The sequence below is a fragment of the Podarcis bocagei genome (genome assembly GCF_964188305.1).
Source record: "Podarcis bocagei genome assembly, chromosome: 17".
NCBI lineage: Eukaryota > Metazoa > Chordata > Lepidosauria > Squamata > Lacertidae > Podarcis > Podarcis bocagei.
The window spans coordinates 543033-560312 of NC_138143.1; the positions used below are offsets into that span (position 1 = coordinate 543033).

At 43.3% G+C, this 17280-nt stretch overlaps 3 protein-coding genes across 5 annotated transcripts in view; 2 read left to right on the plus strand and 1 right to left on the minus strand.

Moving 5' to 3' along the window:
• LOC308577344 (lysozyme C, milk isozyme-like) overlaps positions 1-1312 on the plus strand; it is a 28578-nt gene extending 27266 nt beyond the window's left edge. For all 3 annotated transcript variants that reach the window (XM_081177472.1, XM_081177473.1, XM_081177471.1), the window contains one exon: positions 873-1312. In XM_081177472.1, the coding sequence (XP_081033598.1) occupies positions 873-1017 (145 nt within the window). In that variant the 3' untranslated portion in view covers positions 1018-1312. The remainder of the gene's footprint in view (positions 1-872) is intronic.
• Positions 1-17280, plus strand: part of LOC308577345 (lysozyme C-like) — an 80402-nt gene that overhangs the window by 52111 nt on the left and 11011 nt on the right. The gene's annotated exons all lie outside the window — the stretch shown is intronic.
• LOC308577348 (lysozyme C, milk isozyme-like) lies at positions 5735-10549 on the minus strand. Its single transcript, XM_081177477.1, has 4 exons — positions 10318-10549; positions 8884-9039; positions 7444-7522; positions 5735-5980 (listed from the first exon to the last, which is right to left on the minus strand). The coding sequence occupies exons 1-4, from the start codon at positions 10451-10453 to the stop codon at positions 5911-5913; spliced, it is 441 nt and encodes a 146-aa protein (XP_081033603.1). The 5' UTR covers positions 10454-10549; the 3' UTR covers positions 5735-5910.

Here is a 17280-nt window from a genome sequence, read left to right on the forward strand (position 1 = left end):
CATAGAGCACATTGGAGTAGTCCAAGCAGGAGATAACCAGAGCATGCACCACTCTGTCAAGACAGGGTGGAGGCAGGGAGGGTCTCAGCCGGGGTAGTTGGTAGACAGCTGCCCTGGACACAGAATTGACCTGTGCCTCCATGGACAGCTGCGAGTCCAAAATGACTGGTCGCACCTGGTCCTTTAGGGGCACAGTTACTCCATTCAGGACTAGGGAGTCCTCCACACCTGCCCGTCCCCTCTCCCTCCAGTCACTCACACAGGACCTTCACTGCCTTCACTGGTTCCGATTTAAAGGAGAGGTAGAGCTGGGTTTCATCTGTGTGACACCCAGATGAACACCCAGCCCAACCCCCCTGATGATCTCTCCCAGTTTCTCTGAGATAGGAATGAACATAACTTTCTTGAACCAAATAAAAAAATTAAAAAATTGTCCAGTGGCACCTTAAAGACCAACTATGTTTGTTCTGGGTATCTTTCGTGTGCATGCACACTTCTTCAGATAATAATAATAATAATAATAATAATAATAATAATAATAATAATAATAATAATAATTTTGACTGTGTCAGTCCAACACGGCTACCTACCTGTTTCTTGAACCAGTTATCTAGGGTGGACCATGACATGTCTTTCCAGCCCTGAGTGATTACTGGCTGACAAGGAGAAATACAATAAACTGTTTACATATAAGCACTGTGTTACTTTTATCAAAAGTTTAGGATTCAGAGAAGCAAACTTGATATGATTGTACAAATGGTTTTATCAAGAGTCTGTGTTTTTTTGAGAATGTACATGTGTACATGTGCACAAAAAGAATCTTAATGTGTTGCTCACCAGCTCTTTCTCTCCACCACCCCTTGCGCTTTTAGGCCACTCTATGAGAAGCACTGTGGTGTGGAAGCAATCACCATAATTGCTTTACGGTGTGTAATGTTTTTCCCAATGAGTGAATGGTTCCAACAACTGCTGAAGAAAAAGAAAGAGAACACATTACACATAAAGGTTCATAAATGATGGTCAATACTTGTTTTCATATGTTTTTTTAAATCAGTTACAGTTGATGATTACAGTAGACCAATTGTAAAATGTTAGGTCTTTAACAGACACTGAAACATTCATAGAATTGAGGATCATCTGCAGTGCAGGTATATGCAGATGTCCCATACAGAGATCAAACCTGTAACTTTGGCATTATCAGCACCATACTCTAACCAGCTGAGGTATCCAGACTGATAACTTTTGATTCTTGGTCACTTCTTGTATTTTTATGTTACAATTCTTTATTCATAAACTTGTCATAGAACAATAATTTTGTTTCCAATATTTTGTTGCTAAGATCACAGCCATTATTCCCCTCACAGTTTTGCTCAGAATCCACCTGCTATATTGTGTGCTTATAATTTTCCCGGCATCACTTAGAACAGGGATGAGGGATCTATGGTTCTCCAGATGTTTGGGGGGCTATAGCTCCCATCATCCCTGATGACTGGCCATGATTGCTGGGGCTGATTGCAGTCCCACAACATCTGGAGGGCCATAGGTTCCCCACCCCTGCATGAAAACAGATGACAAATCCGTGAAGATACTGTCAATCAACTGGTTTCTGGACAAGTTTCAAAGACCCTGTAATTAATATATAGATCATGATGTAATAAAATTTGTTATTTGTTATTTATACCCCGTCCATCTGGCTGGGTTTCCCCAGCCACTCTGGGTGGCTTACAGCATTAAAAACCTCCCGGTACTAAAGTGTTTATCACCATGGCTAGATCTACTTAGAAGAGGCTTAGCTGGGACATCCAAGGCACTTTTGGACATGGCCATTATCTAGATATCAGTGTTCAAAGCCAGGTCGAGGAGAATCCCCAGATGCCAGCCTTCACAAGGCAAAGAACATTTGTTTCCCCACTTGCCGCCCACAGAATGGCTTCTAGGTACAACTATGTTTAGATTATATCAGATCTCTTCAGCCAAAATTACTATTTGGGGGAACATGGTGTCCCAAAGTTCTTCCCACCTCAAAAGGCTGAAATGCATCTCCACAAGAACCTATGTCTTGTGTCATTCTTGAAAAATCCAAATTTGCCCTTGAGAATTGATGCTTTTGAATTATGGTGCTGGAGGAGACTCTTGGACTGCAAGAAGATCAAACGCATCCATTCTTAAGGAAATCAGCCCTGAGTGCTCACTGGAAGGACAGATCCTGAAGCTGAGGCTCCAAGACTTTGGCCACCTCACGAGAAGAGAAGACTCCCTAGAAAAAACTCTGATGTTGGGAAAGATGGAGGGCACAAGGAGAAGGGGACACCAGAGGACGAGATGGTTGGACAGTGTTCAAGCTACCAGCATGAGTTTGACCAAACTGCGGGAGGCAGTGGAAGACAGGAGTGCCTGGCGTGCTCTGGTCCAGGGGGTCACGAAGAGTCGGAAACGACTAAACGATTAAACAACAACAACATCATCCTCTTTTGCCTCTTTTGAATTGGTTATCATGACAACAAAATAGAATTGGCTAGCATAACAACAAAAACTAGACACCAGGGAGAGACAGCTGAGGGAGGAATCAGAACCATTTACAGATTATCTATAAAGGTATTGTTATGTACTAAACTTGGCAAGTAGGATCCTAGAATGCAACAACTGATTAGCCTGCTCCAGGAGGGAAGCAGAATCAGCCAATCAGCCGGGACTCATTGTGTAAAGAATGTATATAAAAGCCTGAGATTTTGGGGCGGGGAATCAATCACTGTTTTATGAGCTGCAATAAGGAGCATGAAATCACTGCAGGGCTCCAAGTATATTTCAGGTACAATAACCAAATAAACCTACAAGTAGGAATTGACATGAGCAGCAGTAAATAACAATTAGGATAAAGAACAGAATGAAAGTGGGTGGAAAAGAGGATAGGCAGTATAAATGGAACATTCTCTTAATTAGGAGTGAAACATTACAAATATGAAACCTTTAAACATTTGAAACACAGAAAACATAAATCAAAGCAAGAAGTATATACATATACAGGCAGGCAGGCAGCTAGACCTCACTTTATTAATTTTATTCATTATATAGTAAGAGCAGTGGGGTCCTAACAGCAAAGGGAAGGCTTCCAGGCACCCCACTTTTATGCTTGATTAAACTTCCTCTGATGGGGAAGGGTTGGGTTTGGCAACCATTTTTCCACATTGGGAGTCTTTAAAGCAGGGTCAGCATACTTTTTCAGCAGGGGGCCGGTCCACTGTCCCTCAGACCTTGTGGGGGGCCAGACTATATTTTTTGGGGGAGGGAATGAACGAATTCCTATGCCCCACAAATAACCCAGAGATGCATTTTAAATAAAAAGACACATTCTACTGTATGTGTAGAATGTAAAAACACGCTGATTCCCAGACCGTCTGCAGGCCGGATTTAGAAGGCAATTGTGCCGCATCCGGCCCTCAGGCCTTAGTTAACCTACCCATGCTTTAGAGGGTCTGAGTAAATGGCCAGCTTTGACCACTGAGAAAAAAGCAATGAGCAAATGGTCTAAGGTTAAGGCTGCTGAGCAGCAGGTTCATTCTAAACATCGAGCAGCAGAGCTGTTCTGAATATGACAATGATAGATCTGGCATATCTACCATCACAGCCATAGTGTCTATGGATCCTAGTTCAGGTGATGATGCATATAGAGACCTTCAGACAAGCAGAGCAGCTTTGTTTCTATTGTTTCTATGAAGTGCCTAATACACATTCCAAAGTGCCTGCACAAGAGAGGGAGACGTGCTGTACTACATGTGTCCTAACTCCAATATAAGGAAAGGAATGCAAAGAGATCACGTGCAGCGAGGTGCTGCTTAGAGAGAGTTCTTTGTGTGCTTGCTTAAATGTGAGTCTTTAAAAGGTGTGAGTCCTGCATCATTCACCAGTCTGTGAATGATGCCATTCCTGATTAGCTTTGTATCATGTGCTACACATCTTTTGACATGGCTGGCAAAATGGTACTGATGCTGGCAGGCTGGACTCAGATCCAGCTTGCTGCTCAGAATCTCATGTCCTCTGATGTTTTATTGGGCCTTAGAGAACTTTTTCCAGTGTTGATGCTCATTTATATCATGCCATAGCTCTGAGAACATTTGGAGTGTGGGGACTTTTGGGTGCAGGGGTGCCAACTTGAATAAAATAATGGGAGACCCAAGTAAGCATTTCCTTGCATAATTGATCACATGACATGGTGCAAGCATGCCATTTGAATGGCAATGTTCATCAACTTGGGGGGCGGCCCCCTCAAATATTTTATTGGGGCGGCCCCAGGAGTTGGCTCTTCTGTTAGTGTGGGTCTTCCATATTCCATACTCTGTCTTCAGCATACTCTCTACATTGCTCTGATTACCCTAACTGCCTTATATGTATAGAAATATAGAGTATATTTCATTATAGCCATACTTGGAAATACTTGTGGATGACTGTAAGATGATTGCTGATGATGTTGCTAACTAATATTTACTTCTATGCTGTTCTGGAGGGGCCCCCAAACCTCAGAAACACATTTTCAGGGTGCTATCAGATACGTCTATTCAACCAAAAGCCATTTTGCAAGCAGAATGGGAGCACTGGATTTGACTGTTAGTCACATTTAGCGGCACTAACTTCTTCCTTAACACCACAGCTGCAGGCGACACACCGCACAATCGAACGTAATTCCAAGTACAAGGACAATCGAGTTAGGACAAATCTGAGGAGCCGAAGGACCCTTTAACGGTCCTCCTCCAGCCTCAGCAGTTAGTTTTTTTTTTCTTTCTCTAAGTAATCGCCCAGGACGATATCTACCATTACCTCCCCACCCCCATTTTATGTTGTTATTTTAATGTATATCATGCTATGGCCACATGGCTAATGGAATATATAAATAAAAAAAATATAGAATTTAGTCAGGGAAAGATGATGCTGTAAAGGCTAAGGAGGAGGCAGAAAGAAAAAGGAATTGGCGCCTGGCTGCAGTGTGTGGAGGCTGCTGCAGGTTGGCTGTGGACCAAGCAAGAGGTAAAGATAAACAGAAACCTGTTTTTCCTGGCTGGAAGCCATGGCAGAAACTAGATGGCATGGAATCATAGAAGATGTGAGTTCATCTTACTCAGAGGTTGACTACCCAGCACAATTCAGAACCTAGGGCAGGCTTCCTCAAACACGGCCCTCCAGATGTTTTTGGCCTACAACTACCATGATCCCTAGCTAGCAGGACAGGGGTCAGGTCAGGGATGATGGGAATTGTAGTCTCAAAACATCTGGAGGGCTGAGTTTGAGGAAGCCTGACCTAGGGAATCACATGGGATGGGCAGCAGAGAGAAAGGAACCTTGCACCATTGAATGTCCTGGGTAACAGGTAAACAAACAGGTAAAGGCCCTGCTCTGTGGTCCTGGCCTGTGTCTGCAGAAGGGGAGGCTGGAGTGGAACCCAGAGCTGCCCCCAGCTAACCTAGCTGAAACAGTCACATTGAAATCAGTGCAAGACGTTAGTCATGGCTAACTGAAGTCACATTTATTTCAGTGGGAAGTAAGTGTAACTAACCTAACCTGGATCCATCCCAATGGTTTTTTTCCCAAGTTCAGAAGAGTACTCGATGCTATCTATATTGACTTGATTCTGATGTAATATTTTCATATAAGCTTTGTCTGAATGGAATCAATTGAGACACGTTTATAGGATTCATCCAAGTTGTGGGTTTCAGGAAGATTCTCTTTTTTTTTAAAAAAAAAAAAAAAAGGTGTTTGTTAATTTTGAAGATTATCCTGTCATTTGATCAAATGGTCCTCCGGTTTTAGGCCTGCCGCCTTCATCAGTTAGCTGATGCAGGATGTAGTACCACTAACTACCCTATCCAATCAGAACAGCTTGTGGTGAAACTACGGTAATAATAAATGGATGCCTGTATTTCAAGGCTTATTGCATTCCCAATAGAGTATGGAAGGCATAGGATGTAGGCAGTATTCTTCAAAGGGCTTCCTAAAAGAGAAGAGAGAAAGAAACAACATTTATGAGAGACAGGTTGGGGCAGTTGGCATTTGCCTTAATAATCTATGTTACCAGCTGGAGGACCAGATCCAGAAATGGTCACCCCTACAAGGGTGACTTTGGACAGAACCACACCTGTCAATCACCTGATGTCACATAATTGTTAGGATTTCACCCCTCCCTATGCTGCAGATAGGGATCACTTGTTAGAGCACATGTAATGCATTTCAGCTGCTGATTGTTAGAGCTATATAAGCAGAAAGGGAGATAGACTGTTTGTTCTCTCACAGTGATGTTTTGTTTCAGTGTTCTCTCCGAGGAAGAGAGAGAATCATAGAATCATAGAATCAGAGAGTTGGAAGAGACCACAAGGGCCATCGAGTCCAACCCCCTGCCAAGCAGGAAACACCATCAGAGCACTCCTAAAAGAGGAGAAAGAGGAGTCATGTTTACTTTGAACTGTTATGTTTGATTTCGTTGCAATAAATTAGGATTAGATGTTACACCTCAAGGCTAACTCTTCTATTTTGGATTCTGCTGGTTGTGTGCTCATGTCCCATCAGTGTGACGGGAGACCGGAGTGAAGAATCCCGGGCGATGCTGCACTGGGGGAAGGCACAAGGCCTCGGCATTATCTCACAACAATTATATCAGGTGATATTAAATTTCAGCCACAGTTTCAAAAAAAGATTCTTTCTTTGCAGATGCATTTTGAATTCAAAAATTATTCCAGCACTGCAAGGTGCTTGGGATTTGGCACCAAGTTCAGCAGAGGCCGAAAAGGAAGAATTGAGAGCTCCAGGTTCTTCCTTTTAAAAATAAGGCAGTGGTTTTACATGTCCCACAACTGATGTCATATTTCTATTTATGGTATCAATAGATGAACAGGTGGGCATGACTTGGGACAAATGGCCTCTTAAGACAAATGGAGAGGCCGGGGTGTGTGTGTCTAATTAGGCCTGTCAACTGGAGGCTCCCAACTGGAGTTTCTTTGTTTTCTAAAAAAGCACCAAAGTGTAAAACGAGCTTCACACTGTTCTCTTTCATTATTACATCATGTTTCTAATTTTATTCTGAATTTGCACCATTGGATGATATCCATGCACCCATTTACAGATACTCTGCTGTTCCCCACAAGGAAAAACAACAACAGCCACCCCTAAACTCTTTAAGCAGAATCTCTGCCAGATATGTACTAGCTGAGCAGACCATCATGGTGATCAACTAGTTCTTCATTTTGTCTTGCATTATTTCTTCCACCATTTTTCATAATAGACTGTTCTATTGTAAAGGACTCTTGAAATGTACTTAATAAACAAAGAGTATGGGGCTAAAATCAGTTCTCTTTTCTCTGCCTTGTAATCATAAAACAAAAAAGTTTGTGCTCGATTTGATTATATGATATTGTCATTTATATTTTCATTCTTAGACACTGGTGAGCTGATGCCACTTACCAAGCTAACATCCCATTCTTGCTTGCAGAAACTTTCTTTGCACACTCAACATCATCTGCGATATTGTCATCCAGAAACTCTGCCAGGAAAGTTATTGAAGTTGGCATTGAAGGACAAATCAGGATAGAATAGGGGCTTCTGTTGGTGTATTCTCTACCTTGCTACCTACCATCTGCCTTCCTGAGGTAGCCAAGGTAGTCTCAGCAGCAGTGCTGAAATCCCTCAGGCTCATGGTTCTGAGAGACTTCAACATTTGTGTCATCTCTATCTCACTGGAAGCCAGAACCACAGCAGGGCAATGTCCTGTTGGATTCCACTGCCCAAGGCAGCTGCTTCAGCCCACCTGATTGTCTCAATCATGAGTCTGCATCAAGTTACTCCTGCTCCATTAATGGGTCCTTCACCCCTGATGGGACTGAGACTTACTTGGCCTCAGAAAAATCTTCAGGAATGAAGGACCCATTAAATTGGTTTGCCCCCCCAAAACAGATGGATCCAAATAGTTTCCTAGTGACTCCCATTCCTGTCTCCTGTCACTGCTGCAAGTGATTCTGTCAAAGCTCTGCTTGGTCTTTGAAAAATGCCTCTTTTTATCTTTTGAAGGCTTCATTGTGATCAATGGTTTTAATGACGTGAACGAGTCTAGGCACGAGTCTAAGCTCAACAACTTGGCCCCCCCAAAAAAGAACCTCAACAACTTTTGTGTCCGGATTTCACTTTCTGAAATATGGCAACCTTACATTAGTCACATTGCAAAGAACAAGAAACTGCAGTAATAATGGGGAGGGATTAAGTATTTGAGCCAAAGTTCCCTAAGTCTCCTCCACAAAACCCCTTTTCGAATACCATGACTCAGTCCTGAAAGATATAAATAACAAAAAAGGGGTGCCACTGAGCATGCAAAGAGTGCCTGACACTCATAATTGAGCAGGCATAATTAAGCCACAGCTTGCGAACCAAAGTATGTTGCTAGCATTCAGGCTTAAGCTCTGCCACATTGTGGAGAACCTTTATGGCTCCACAGGCCAGATCCTTATCAGGATCATGCCCATGAGCCAAATTTGATGGATATGACATCCATATGACATCATATGATATTGCATAAGCATATCCACCCACCGGTCAAAATCCCTTGTGTGGGTTTACCACTTGGGAACCTCAACAGACCAAAGTTGGTGCACTGGGAAGCTCTGAACATAGGGCTGACAAACTGCTTATTTCTCGGGTCCCCGCTGTTGATGGGGAGGGGAGAACAAAGACTGGAGATTGCAAGTGACAGCAGTGTGGGGCTTCTGCAACCTTGTTTCAGAGGAAATCGCTTGGCATGCCAAGCTGGAGACCTTAGTGGGCCACGAAGGGCCCCAGGGAGCAGATTCCCACCCCTGAAATAAACAGTTCTTCTTGAGTTGCAAAAGGCAAAAGCAAAGAGTCACCACTTACTCTCACAGTCAATACTGCATAGGTTTTTTGTGGGATGCTTTCCATTGTCACACCACAACAGACCACTCAAATAAAATATTCCATAGTATGGATGGCCATCTGTGTACTCATAGTGTTGCGTGTCAAACTGACTTGCGAACAGGACCAAACACAACCCTGGGAGGAAAGCACAGATTAGAAAGGTAGAATGCTTTTTGTTTCCTACATATCAAGTGCAAAACTTCAAAACAGGAAATTTCATATTATATGACTCAATATTTCAGCTAATTACATTACAGAATGTTACCATTACAGAGTTGCCATATTCCAAAGAGCCAAAACCCAGACAACCCACCACCACCATCGCACATCTTCATCAGGTGGCTGGCATGAGGATGGAAGGGAGAGGGAGAGAACATACCAGGAAGGGAAGCGGCTGGCGGGAGCCAGCCCTGTGCTGAGAAAGAAATGTTCCCCGGACATTTTGCCAAGTTCTGAAAATTTCCCCTGGACACCATTTTCAGGAGCGGAATCCTGTATATGTCCGGGAAATCCAGGATGTATGGCAGCCCTAACCATTAACCATTCTCAAATTTGGCATTAACCATTCAGTCTTTCACCTAGCGCAGGCGAAAGGTTTGTTTTTCATAATATTTTTCTTTAGCGTAAAACACATATACATACAAAATAGATATGCTAATGATGCTATTTGTTTATTATTTTTATAAATGCTTTTATAAAACCAGAAAACTTGATTATTTACACCAACGGAGCTTCCTCACAAATTGATCACAATTTTAAAGGAATAAATAATCTACTCTTAACCCTTCCAAATTCCTTTTTTATGTAACCTGTTACCATGCTTTATGTAATTCCTCATGATAATTTTCTCTATTTTTTTAGAATGATTGTTAATTTAATGAGGGCAGATTTCACGGAGTAGTCCCACCAGCGAATGCCTGAGCAAGGACTTTCCCTAGCACATCTGGGCTTCCCATGCCCCCCCCAAAAATTTTCTGGGGCAAAACAACAACAACCCTTGCAGGCAAGTAGAAAGAACTGATAGAGCAATCTGCTTAGTGCTGCATTGAATTCCTCCCATCAGATTCAACTGTTTGCAGGTTTTTCTCAATAGAGACCTTTGCAAAACTGAATAAATGCACAATCTGAAACACATATTTGAGGGTGTTCACCTTTAATAACACTTAATAAACAAACGACAATGGTAGAACCTGAAAACTCTCTTTTTTATCTCTTTTACCACATAGTACCAGAACAGTTTTGCTCTGTTACACTCCCACCCCAAGAAGTAACATTTTAAAGGACAGTCTAAACATCAAGAAAATAATGAATTACAACAAACTCAATCCATAAAAAGCCTTTAACAAAACCATAGCAGGTGGACCTAAATTAATTCAAAGAAGCTAAAGGGAGTCAAGCACCTAAATAACTCACAGTGTCCTACTCCAATGTCGTGGTAACCATCCAGTCCTCGTCTTATTAATTCATCTTGCAGCTCGCATTTTAGATACTTTTTGGACTCGGATGCTAAAATGAGTAGGCAGAGGAAGGCAAGGTTCAGGGCCTTCATTACCACAGATCTCTAAGAAGTAATATGTCCAGAGTCTTGAGAGTTTTTATAGCTGATGGATGTAGACTTGGCTGGGGTGTCCAAGTCTACACCTCTTTCTACAATGAGTGCTTAGACCAGGGGTCAGGGGTCAGCAAACTTTTTCAGCAGGGGACTGTCCCTCAGACCTTTTGGGGGGCCGGACTATATTTGGGGGGGGGGGATGAACAAATTCCTATTCCCCACAATGCCCCAGAGATGCATTTTAAATAAAAGGACACATTCTAACATTCTACTCATGTAAAAACACGCTGATTCCCGGACCATCCACGGCTGGATTAAGAAGGCGATTAGGCCAGATCTGGCCCCCGGGCCTTAGTTTGCCTTAGAGGCTTAGAGGTTGCTGAGTTGGTGCAACAACAGGCTAGAATGTCCCTAAGCTGCCCGTGTGTGTGTGTGTGTGTGTGTGTGTGTGTGTGGAGAGAGAGAGAGAGAGAGAGAGAGAGAGAGAGAGAGAGAGAGAGAGAGAGAGAGAGATGTTGTCTATGTTAAGTATAGGTTAACAATAGTGACTCAATACCCATTGAGCCAATCACCCATCTCCTACTACCCTTCTGAGAAAAACCCCACCCCACCAGATAAGGGTCTGGTGACTTCTGCTTCAGAGTATCTGAAGAAGTGTGCATGCACACAAAAGCTTATACCAAAACAAACTTAGTTGGTCTATAAGGTGCTACTACAATTTTTATTTTTATTTTTTATAACACTAGTGCTTTACTTATCTTTCCTGCAGAAATTGTTATCAGGGGAGAGCTTCTTTTGACAAGAATGGATTTTCATGCAGCAGATTGCTCCCCACTATTAGCTCCTATTTGCTGACCATTGTAATCCATTAAACATAAATATGCTAAACAATACACTCCATAAATATACTGACTAGATTGCTCTGCTGCTAGCTAGCAGCATAGCAATCTAACTTGGGGCAGTAGTATGGCACTTCTGGCCCATGGACAAGGCAGCCAGATCTCCTCACCTGGCCTGCAAGGCACCTTCAGTCATGCTACACCCAGCACCCTGACACCTGGTGTTGTCATGGGTGTCATCAGCAATTGGGCAGGTAAAGACTCAGCTGGGTCAAAGGGAATTTGCAGGCACAGGCTGATCATCAGGGCTTGTGAAGTGCCTACTGGAAACATTTGTCTTTCAACAAGCCTTTTTAGTTGAGATATATGCCAGTCTGAATCCATATTGTGTTTTAAAAGATTTTTTTTAATTGTTGTTTTCCTCCTTTGTGAGAGAAGGCAGGATATAAATTTATAAATAAAGAAATTATTATTATTATTTATTCCCCACTCATTGGGGGTTGCCCCAGCCACTCTGGGCAGCTTCCAACATAATATGAACACAAAACTAAATATACCGTATTTTTCGCACCATAGGGCGCACCGGACCATAGGGCGCACCCAGTTTTTAGGGGGGGAATTCAAGAAAAAAAATCTCCCCCCCCCCCGCAGCCCCAAAGAGCAGCGTACAGGCTGCACACAACCTCTCCCTGCCGGAGGGGTTGCGTGCAGCTGTGGATCAAGCCAAGGCAGCGAGCGGGATGGATCCCGTTCGCTGTTTTGGCTTCCCCTTTAGCCCCGTGCAGCCTCTCCTTGGCGGAGGGGTTGCACAGGGCTTTCCTGGCTTTACTGGGAGGTGGGGGGATTCCCTCACCTCTCCCAAAAGCCGGCAGAAGCCGTGCAAACCCTTTAAAGAGATCGCGGCTTCTCCTGGCTTTCCTGGGAGGTGGGGGGATTCCCCCACCTCCCGCAAAACCGGCAGAAGCCGTGCGCCCTTTAAAAGGGATTGCGCGGCTTCCCCTGGCTTTCCTGGGAGGTGGGGGGGATTCCCCCACCTCCCGCAAAACCGGCAGAAGCCGCGCGCCCTTTAAAAGGGCTGCGCGGCTTCTCCTGGCTTTCCTGGGAGGTGGGGGGATTCCCTCACCTCTCCCAAAAGCCGGCAGAAGCCATGCAAACCCTTTAAAGAGATTGCGGCTTCTCCTGGCTTTACTGGGAGGTGGGGGGATGCCCTCACCTCCCGCAAAACCGGCAGAAGCCGCGCGCCCTTTAAAAGGGCTGCGCGGCTTCTCCTGGCTTTCCTGGGAGGTGGGGGGATTCCCCCACCTCTCGCAAAAGCCCGCAGAAGCCGCGCAATCCCTTTAAAGAGATCGTGGCTTCTCCTGGCTTTTCTGGGAGGTGGGAGAAGGGACTGATGCCGCCAGTCAGTCCCTTCTCCCTCCTGTTGAAAAGCCCGCAAGAGCTCACGGAGCTTGTGTGCGGCTCTTGGGGGCTTTTCCCGCCTGCCTCCCCCCCTGCATTCGTTCCATAGGACGCACACACATTTTCCCTTGCTTTTTAGGAGGGAAAAAGTGCGTCCTATGGTGCGAAAAATACGGTAAAACATTAAAAACATCCTGACACAGAGCTGCCTTCAGATGTCTACGGAAAGTCGTATAGTTGTTTATCTCCTTGACATCTGAATGGAGGGCATTCCACAGCACAGGCGCAACCACTGAGAAGGCTCTGCATGCTTCCCTGTAGCTTCACCTCTCACAATAAGGGAGCCCCGAGAAGGCCCTCAGTGCTGGACCCCCATGTCCTGGATGGGGGTGGAGACGCTCCTTCAGGTATACGTAGTTGAGGCTGTTTAGAGCATAGGTCGGCAAGCTAAGGCCCGGGGGCCAGATCCAGCCCCCTTCTGGATCTGGCCCGCGGATGGTCCGGGAATTGCCACGTGGGGATTCTGATTGTTTGGGCTGTGCCATTTCCCTCCCCTCTCCCTCACACACACCGCGTCTGCACCTCCTCCCTCCCTCCTCCTGGCTTCTTCCTGCCCTGCCTAGAGGAGGAAGGGGGCTGGGCTTTGTCGAGCCGCAGTTGGCTGAACGCCGTTTTAAGCAGCCCCTCTCTGGAGCCAACCCTTTCACGCCGCTCGTCCTGCCGCCGCCACCAGCCCCTGCTGCTCGCAAGGCACAGGTAAGCAGCTACTGGGGTTTACCTGTGCCTTCTCTGCTGTGGAGAAGGGAGAGGAGAGTTGGGGGGGATTCCCCCCAAAAAACAATATAGTTCCCACAAGGTCTGAAGGACAATGGACCAGCCCCCTGCGGAAAAAAGTTTGCTGATTTTAAAGGTCAGCACCAAAACCTTGAATTGCACTGGTCATTGTAGTTCGCCCCTCACAGAGTTACAGTTCAAAGCAACCCTTAACAAACTACAGAAATCCTTGAGGGAAATAATATGCTTTTAATGCTTATGCACCTTGTGTCTAGTTTGCACCTGTAGAATGCACTTTGCACTTTTTAAAAACGGTTTGACCGGATATCAAATACCCAGTTCCTCATTTCTGGCAGCATGGTTTGAATTAAAGGAGGAATCAAGGCCACTGTGTTCATCCAAATAGTTTTCTTTCTCCAACGCAATAATCTTATTTCTTTCTTCTTTCTAAAGATAAAAGGCACATACAATGATATTCCCTTATACATTTTCCTTCATCATTTCCCACGGAGTTTCCTGTGGGATTAAGAATGGTTTGTTCTCATTTTAAAAATCAGCTTTGATCCTCATCTGGGAATTAGGGTCAGCTAAAATGATGCATTTGATCTGAATCATTAAGAGTGGATGGAGATCAGAGAAGGTCAGGATGACAGAAACAATGTTCAAGATAACAAATTCACAGGTCTGCACCTGCCTGAGTATATATTGAGTACTTTTGTGCCTACAAGCCAAATGTATTTAGGGAAACAAAATACTCCTCCCCCACAAACACCTGCTCACAAACACATTTAAAAGGGTATAAGATGTTAATCTTTGACTAGAGTGAGAGGGAAAGAGAAAGTGTAAGTGAGCAATTGTTAGGCTAATCTGCTTTTAGTTCTGGATGTCACTCGCTGCTCACAATAAACCACAATAAAAATTGCAAGAGGATTTTGAACACTTTAGGGATGGAAGTAACACGCAAAAAGCAGCTGGAAATTAATAGATATAAAGAAAATGAGTGACATGATAACAAAAAAATAAAGTAATGAATGTGATGTCAGTGAATCAATAACAACATTAACAAGTTTACAAATATCTATGTATATTACCGTATTTTTTGGCCCATAGGGCGCACCGGCCCATAGGACGCACCTAGGTTTTTTGGGGGGAGAATAAAGAAAAACATTTTTATTTCCCCCCCAGGCACGGGGCTGGGGAAGCCTGAGCTTCCCCCGACCCCAGCTCCCAGAACAAGCAGCTCTCCGCAAGCCGTGAGAGAGCTGCGCAAAGTCGCCCCATAGGACGCACACACATTTCCCCTTCATTTTTGGAGGGGGAAAAGTGCATCCTATAGGGCGAAAAATACAATATGTAAAAAATATATATCTTAGAATAAAAAGCTATTAAGATTTTAAATATTATTTATAGCATTTATATACCACTCTTTGGTTGCAATTGCACCACTCAGGCCAACTTACAACAATTCAAAAACATCAGCAAATTAATAATGATGATAATGATGATAATAATAATAAATATTTTATTATACCCCACCGATCTGGCTATGGTATAAACACATATAAAAACATAGTAAAACATCAAACATTAAAAACTTCCCGATACATGGCTGCCTTCTAAAAGTTGTGTAGTTCATACACAGACATAGTTTTCACACACACACCCCAAAAAAATCATTGCATTAAAGAATGACGCGGCAGCTAAAAAAGCCAATGCAATTCTGGGCTGCATCAATAGGAGTATAGCATCTAGATCAAGGGAAGTAATAGTGCCACTGTATTCTGCTCTGGTCAGACCTCACCTGGAGTACTGTGTCCAGTTCTGGGCACCACAATTCAAGAAGGACACTGACAAACTGGAACGTGTCCAGAAGAGGGCAACCAAAATGGTCAAAGGCCTGGAAACGATGCCTTATGAGGAACGGCTAAGGGAGCTGGGCATGTTTAGCCTGGAGAAGAGGAGGTTCAGGGGTGATATGATAGCCATGTTCAAATATATAAAAGGATGTCACATAGAGGAGGGAGAAAGGTTGTTTTCTGCTGCTCCAGAGAAGCGGACACGGAGCAATGGATCCAAACTACAAGAAAGAAGATTCCACCTAAACATTAGGAAGAACTTCCTGACAGTAAGAGCTGTTCGACAGTGGAATTTGCTGCCAAGGAGTGTGGTGGAGTCTCCTTCTTTGGAGGTCTTTAAGCAGAGGCTTGACAACCATATGTCAGGAGTGCTCTGATGGTGTTTCCTGCTTGGCAGGGGGTTGGACTCGATGGCCCTTGTGGTCTCTTCCAACTCTATGATTCTATGATTCTATTCTATGATTCTATGAAAGAAAAGAAAACAAAACATAAACCAAAACATTTAAAACAACTATATATAATCAATTTTAAATCCACATTCTGGGATTATTTGAATCCCCCAATTTCCCTCCACTACCTCCCTTGGTTTCTTTGTATTATCTTCATTTATGCATGTCAATAAAATCTTTATCTCTAATTACCTCCAAGTTTACACGTTAAATATAACATTACAAGTGTTTTTAAAAATCCTGCTAATGTATTAAATTGCATACACTGCTTTTGTAAATATGCAATAAACGTTTCCCATTATTTTTTATATATGTTGTCATCTTGATTTTTAAGTTTCCCAGTTAATTTAGCCATTTCCGCATTAACTTAATTTGCCAATCTTCCTTAGTGGAGACATCTTCTTTCCAGTGTTGGGCTAACAATATGTGCGGCCATTGTTGCATACATGAACAAATTCTTATATTCTTTACCCTAATAAAGGTAAAGCTTCTGGTTTTTTAACAAAGGTTATTTTTAACATTTTCTTCAATTTGTTATATATCATTTCACAAAATATTTTAATGACCTTACGTTGCTACCAAATATGATAAAACGTACCTTCTACTGCTTTACATTTCCAACACTTAATTTTTCTTGTTTTATACATTTTTGCCAATTTAACCATTGTTAAATCATTTACATCATTTTCATGTAATTCTCTTTAAGTAAGGTACAGGCTGTGAATTTTATATCATTCTTCCATAGTCTTTCCCAATCTGTCATCTGTATATTACGTCCCACATCTTTTGCCCTGGTTTCCCATTCTAATTAATATTATACATATTTGATAGTAATTTAGTATCACTTTCTATTATTTCTCTCTGGAAATTTGAAATTTCATCTTTTTATTATTTTTAATTGGAAATATTGTAGTCAATCTGTTATCTTTCCTTTTACTTCTTGAAATTCCTTCAATTTTAATTGATTATCTATTTCCGTTAACAGCTCTCTATATGTTGCCCAATTATGTTTCATATTTACTTTTTTCATGGATATTGCTTCCAGCAGGGAAAGCCACCATAATGTTTTTTGTTCTAACAAATCTTTATATTTTCCCCAAACTTAAAAAATCACATTTTTTAATGTACTTTTGTACTGATACGGACCGGGGGGGGTGCCCCTTCTCCCCCCCTTCTCCTTGAACGACCGAGGCGATGACCTCGAGGGTACCACAGCACAGTCACCCTCAGCCCCCCCCTCACCGTTGCATAAGCACCACACTTCTCCCCGACCCCAGTAGAACCCCCTTTTTTCTTTCCTTCTACGAGCGAAATAAGCTCAAATATTCCCCTATCCTTTCCTATGCCTATCTGCGCTCCATACTTAGAACGAGTAGACCTGGTGTTCCTGTTTCTCCGCTGATTCCTATGGCCGCGCTTTGGCCAATCACAGCCATGCATTTATCCTGCAGGAGCTAGCTCAGGGAGCTACTGCACGCCTCATTTCACCCCTGACAAGCTGCTGACGG

Excerpts from the sequence above, each read along its gene's own strand:
- LOC308577348 (XM_081177477.1), bottom strand. The coding sequence starts at position 10,453 with ATGAAGGCCCTGAACCTTGCCTTCCTCTGCCTACTCATTTTAGCATCC. Across the intron at positions 9,040-10,317 it reads CGACATTGGAGTAGGACACT|GGTTGTGTTTGGTCCTGTTC; the intron begins GTGAGTTATTTA and ends CTTTCCTCCCAG. Across the intron at positions 7,523-8,883 it reads ATGCAGTATTGACTGTGAGA|AGTTTCTGGATGACAATATC; the intron begins GTAAGTGGTGAC and ends CTTTCCTGGCAG.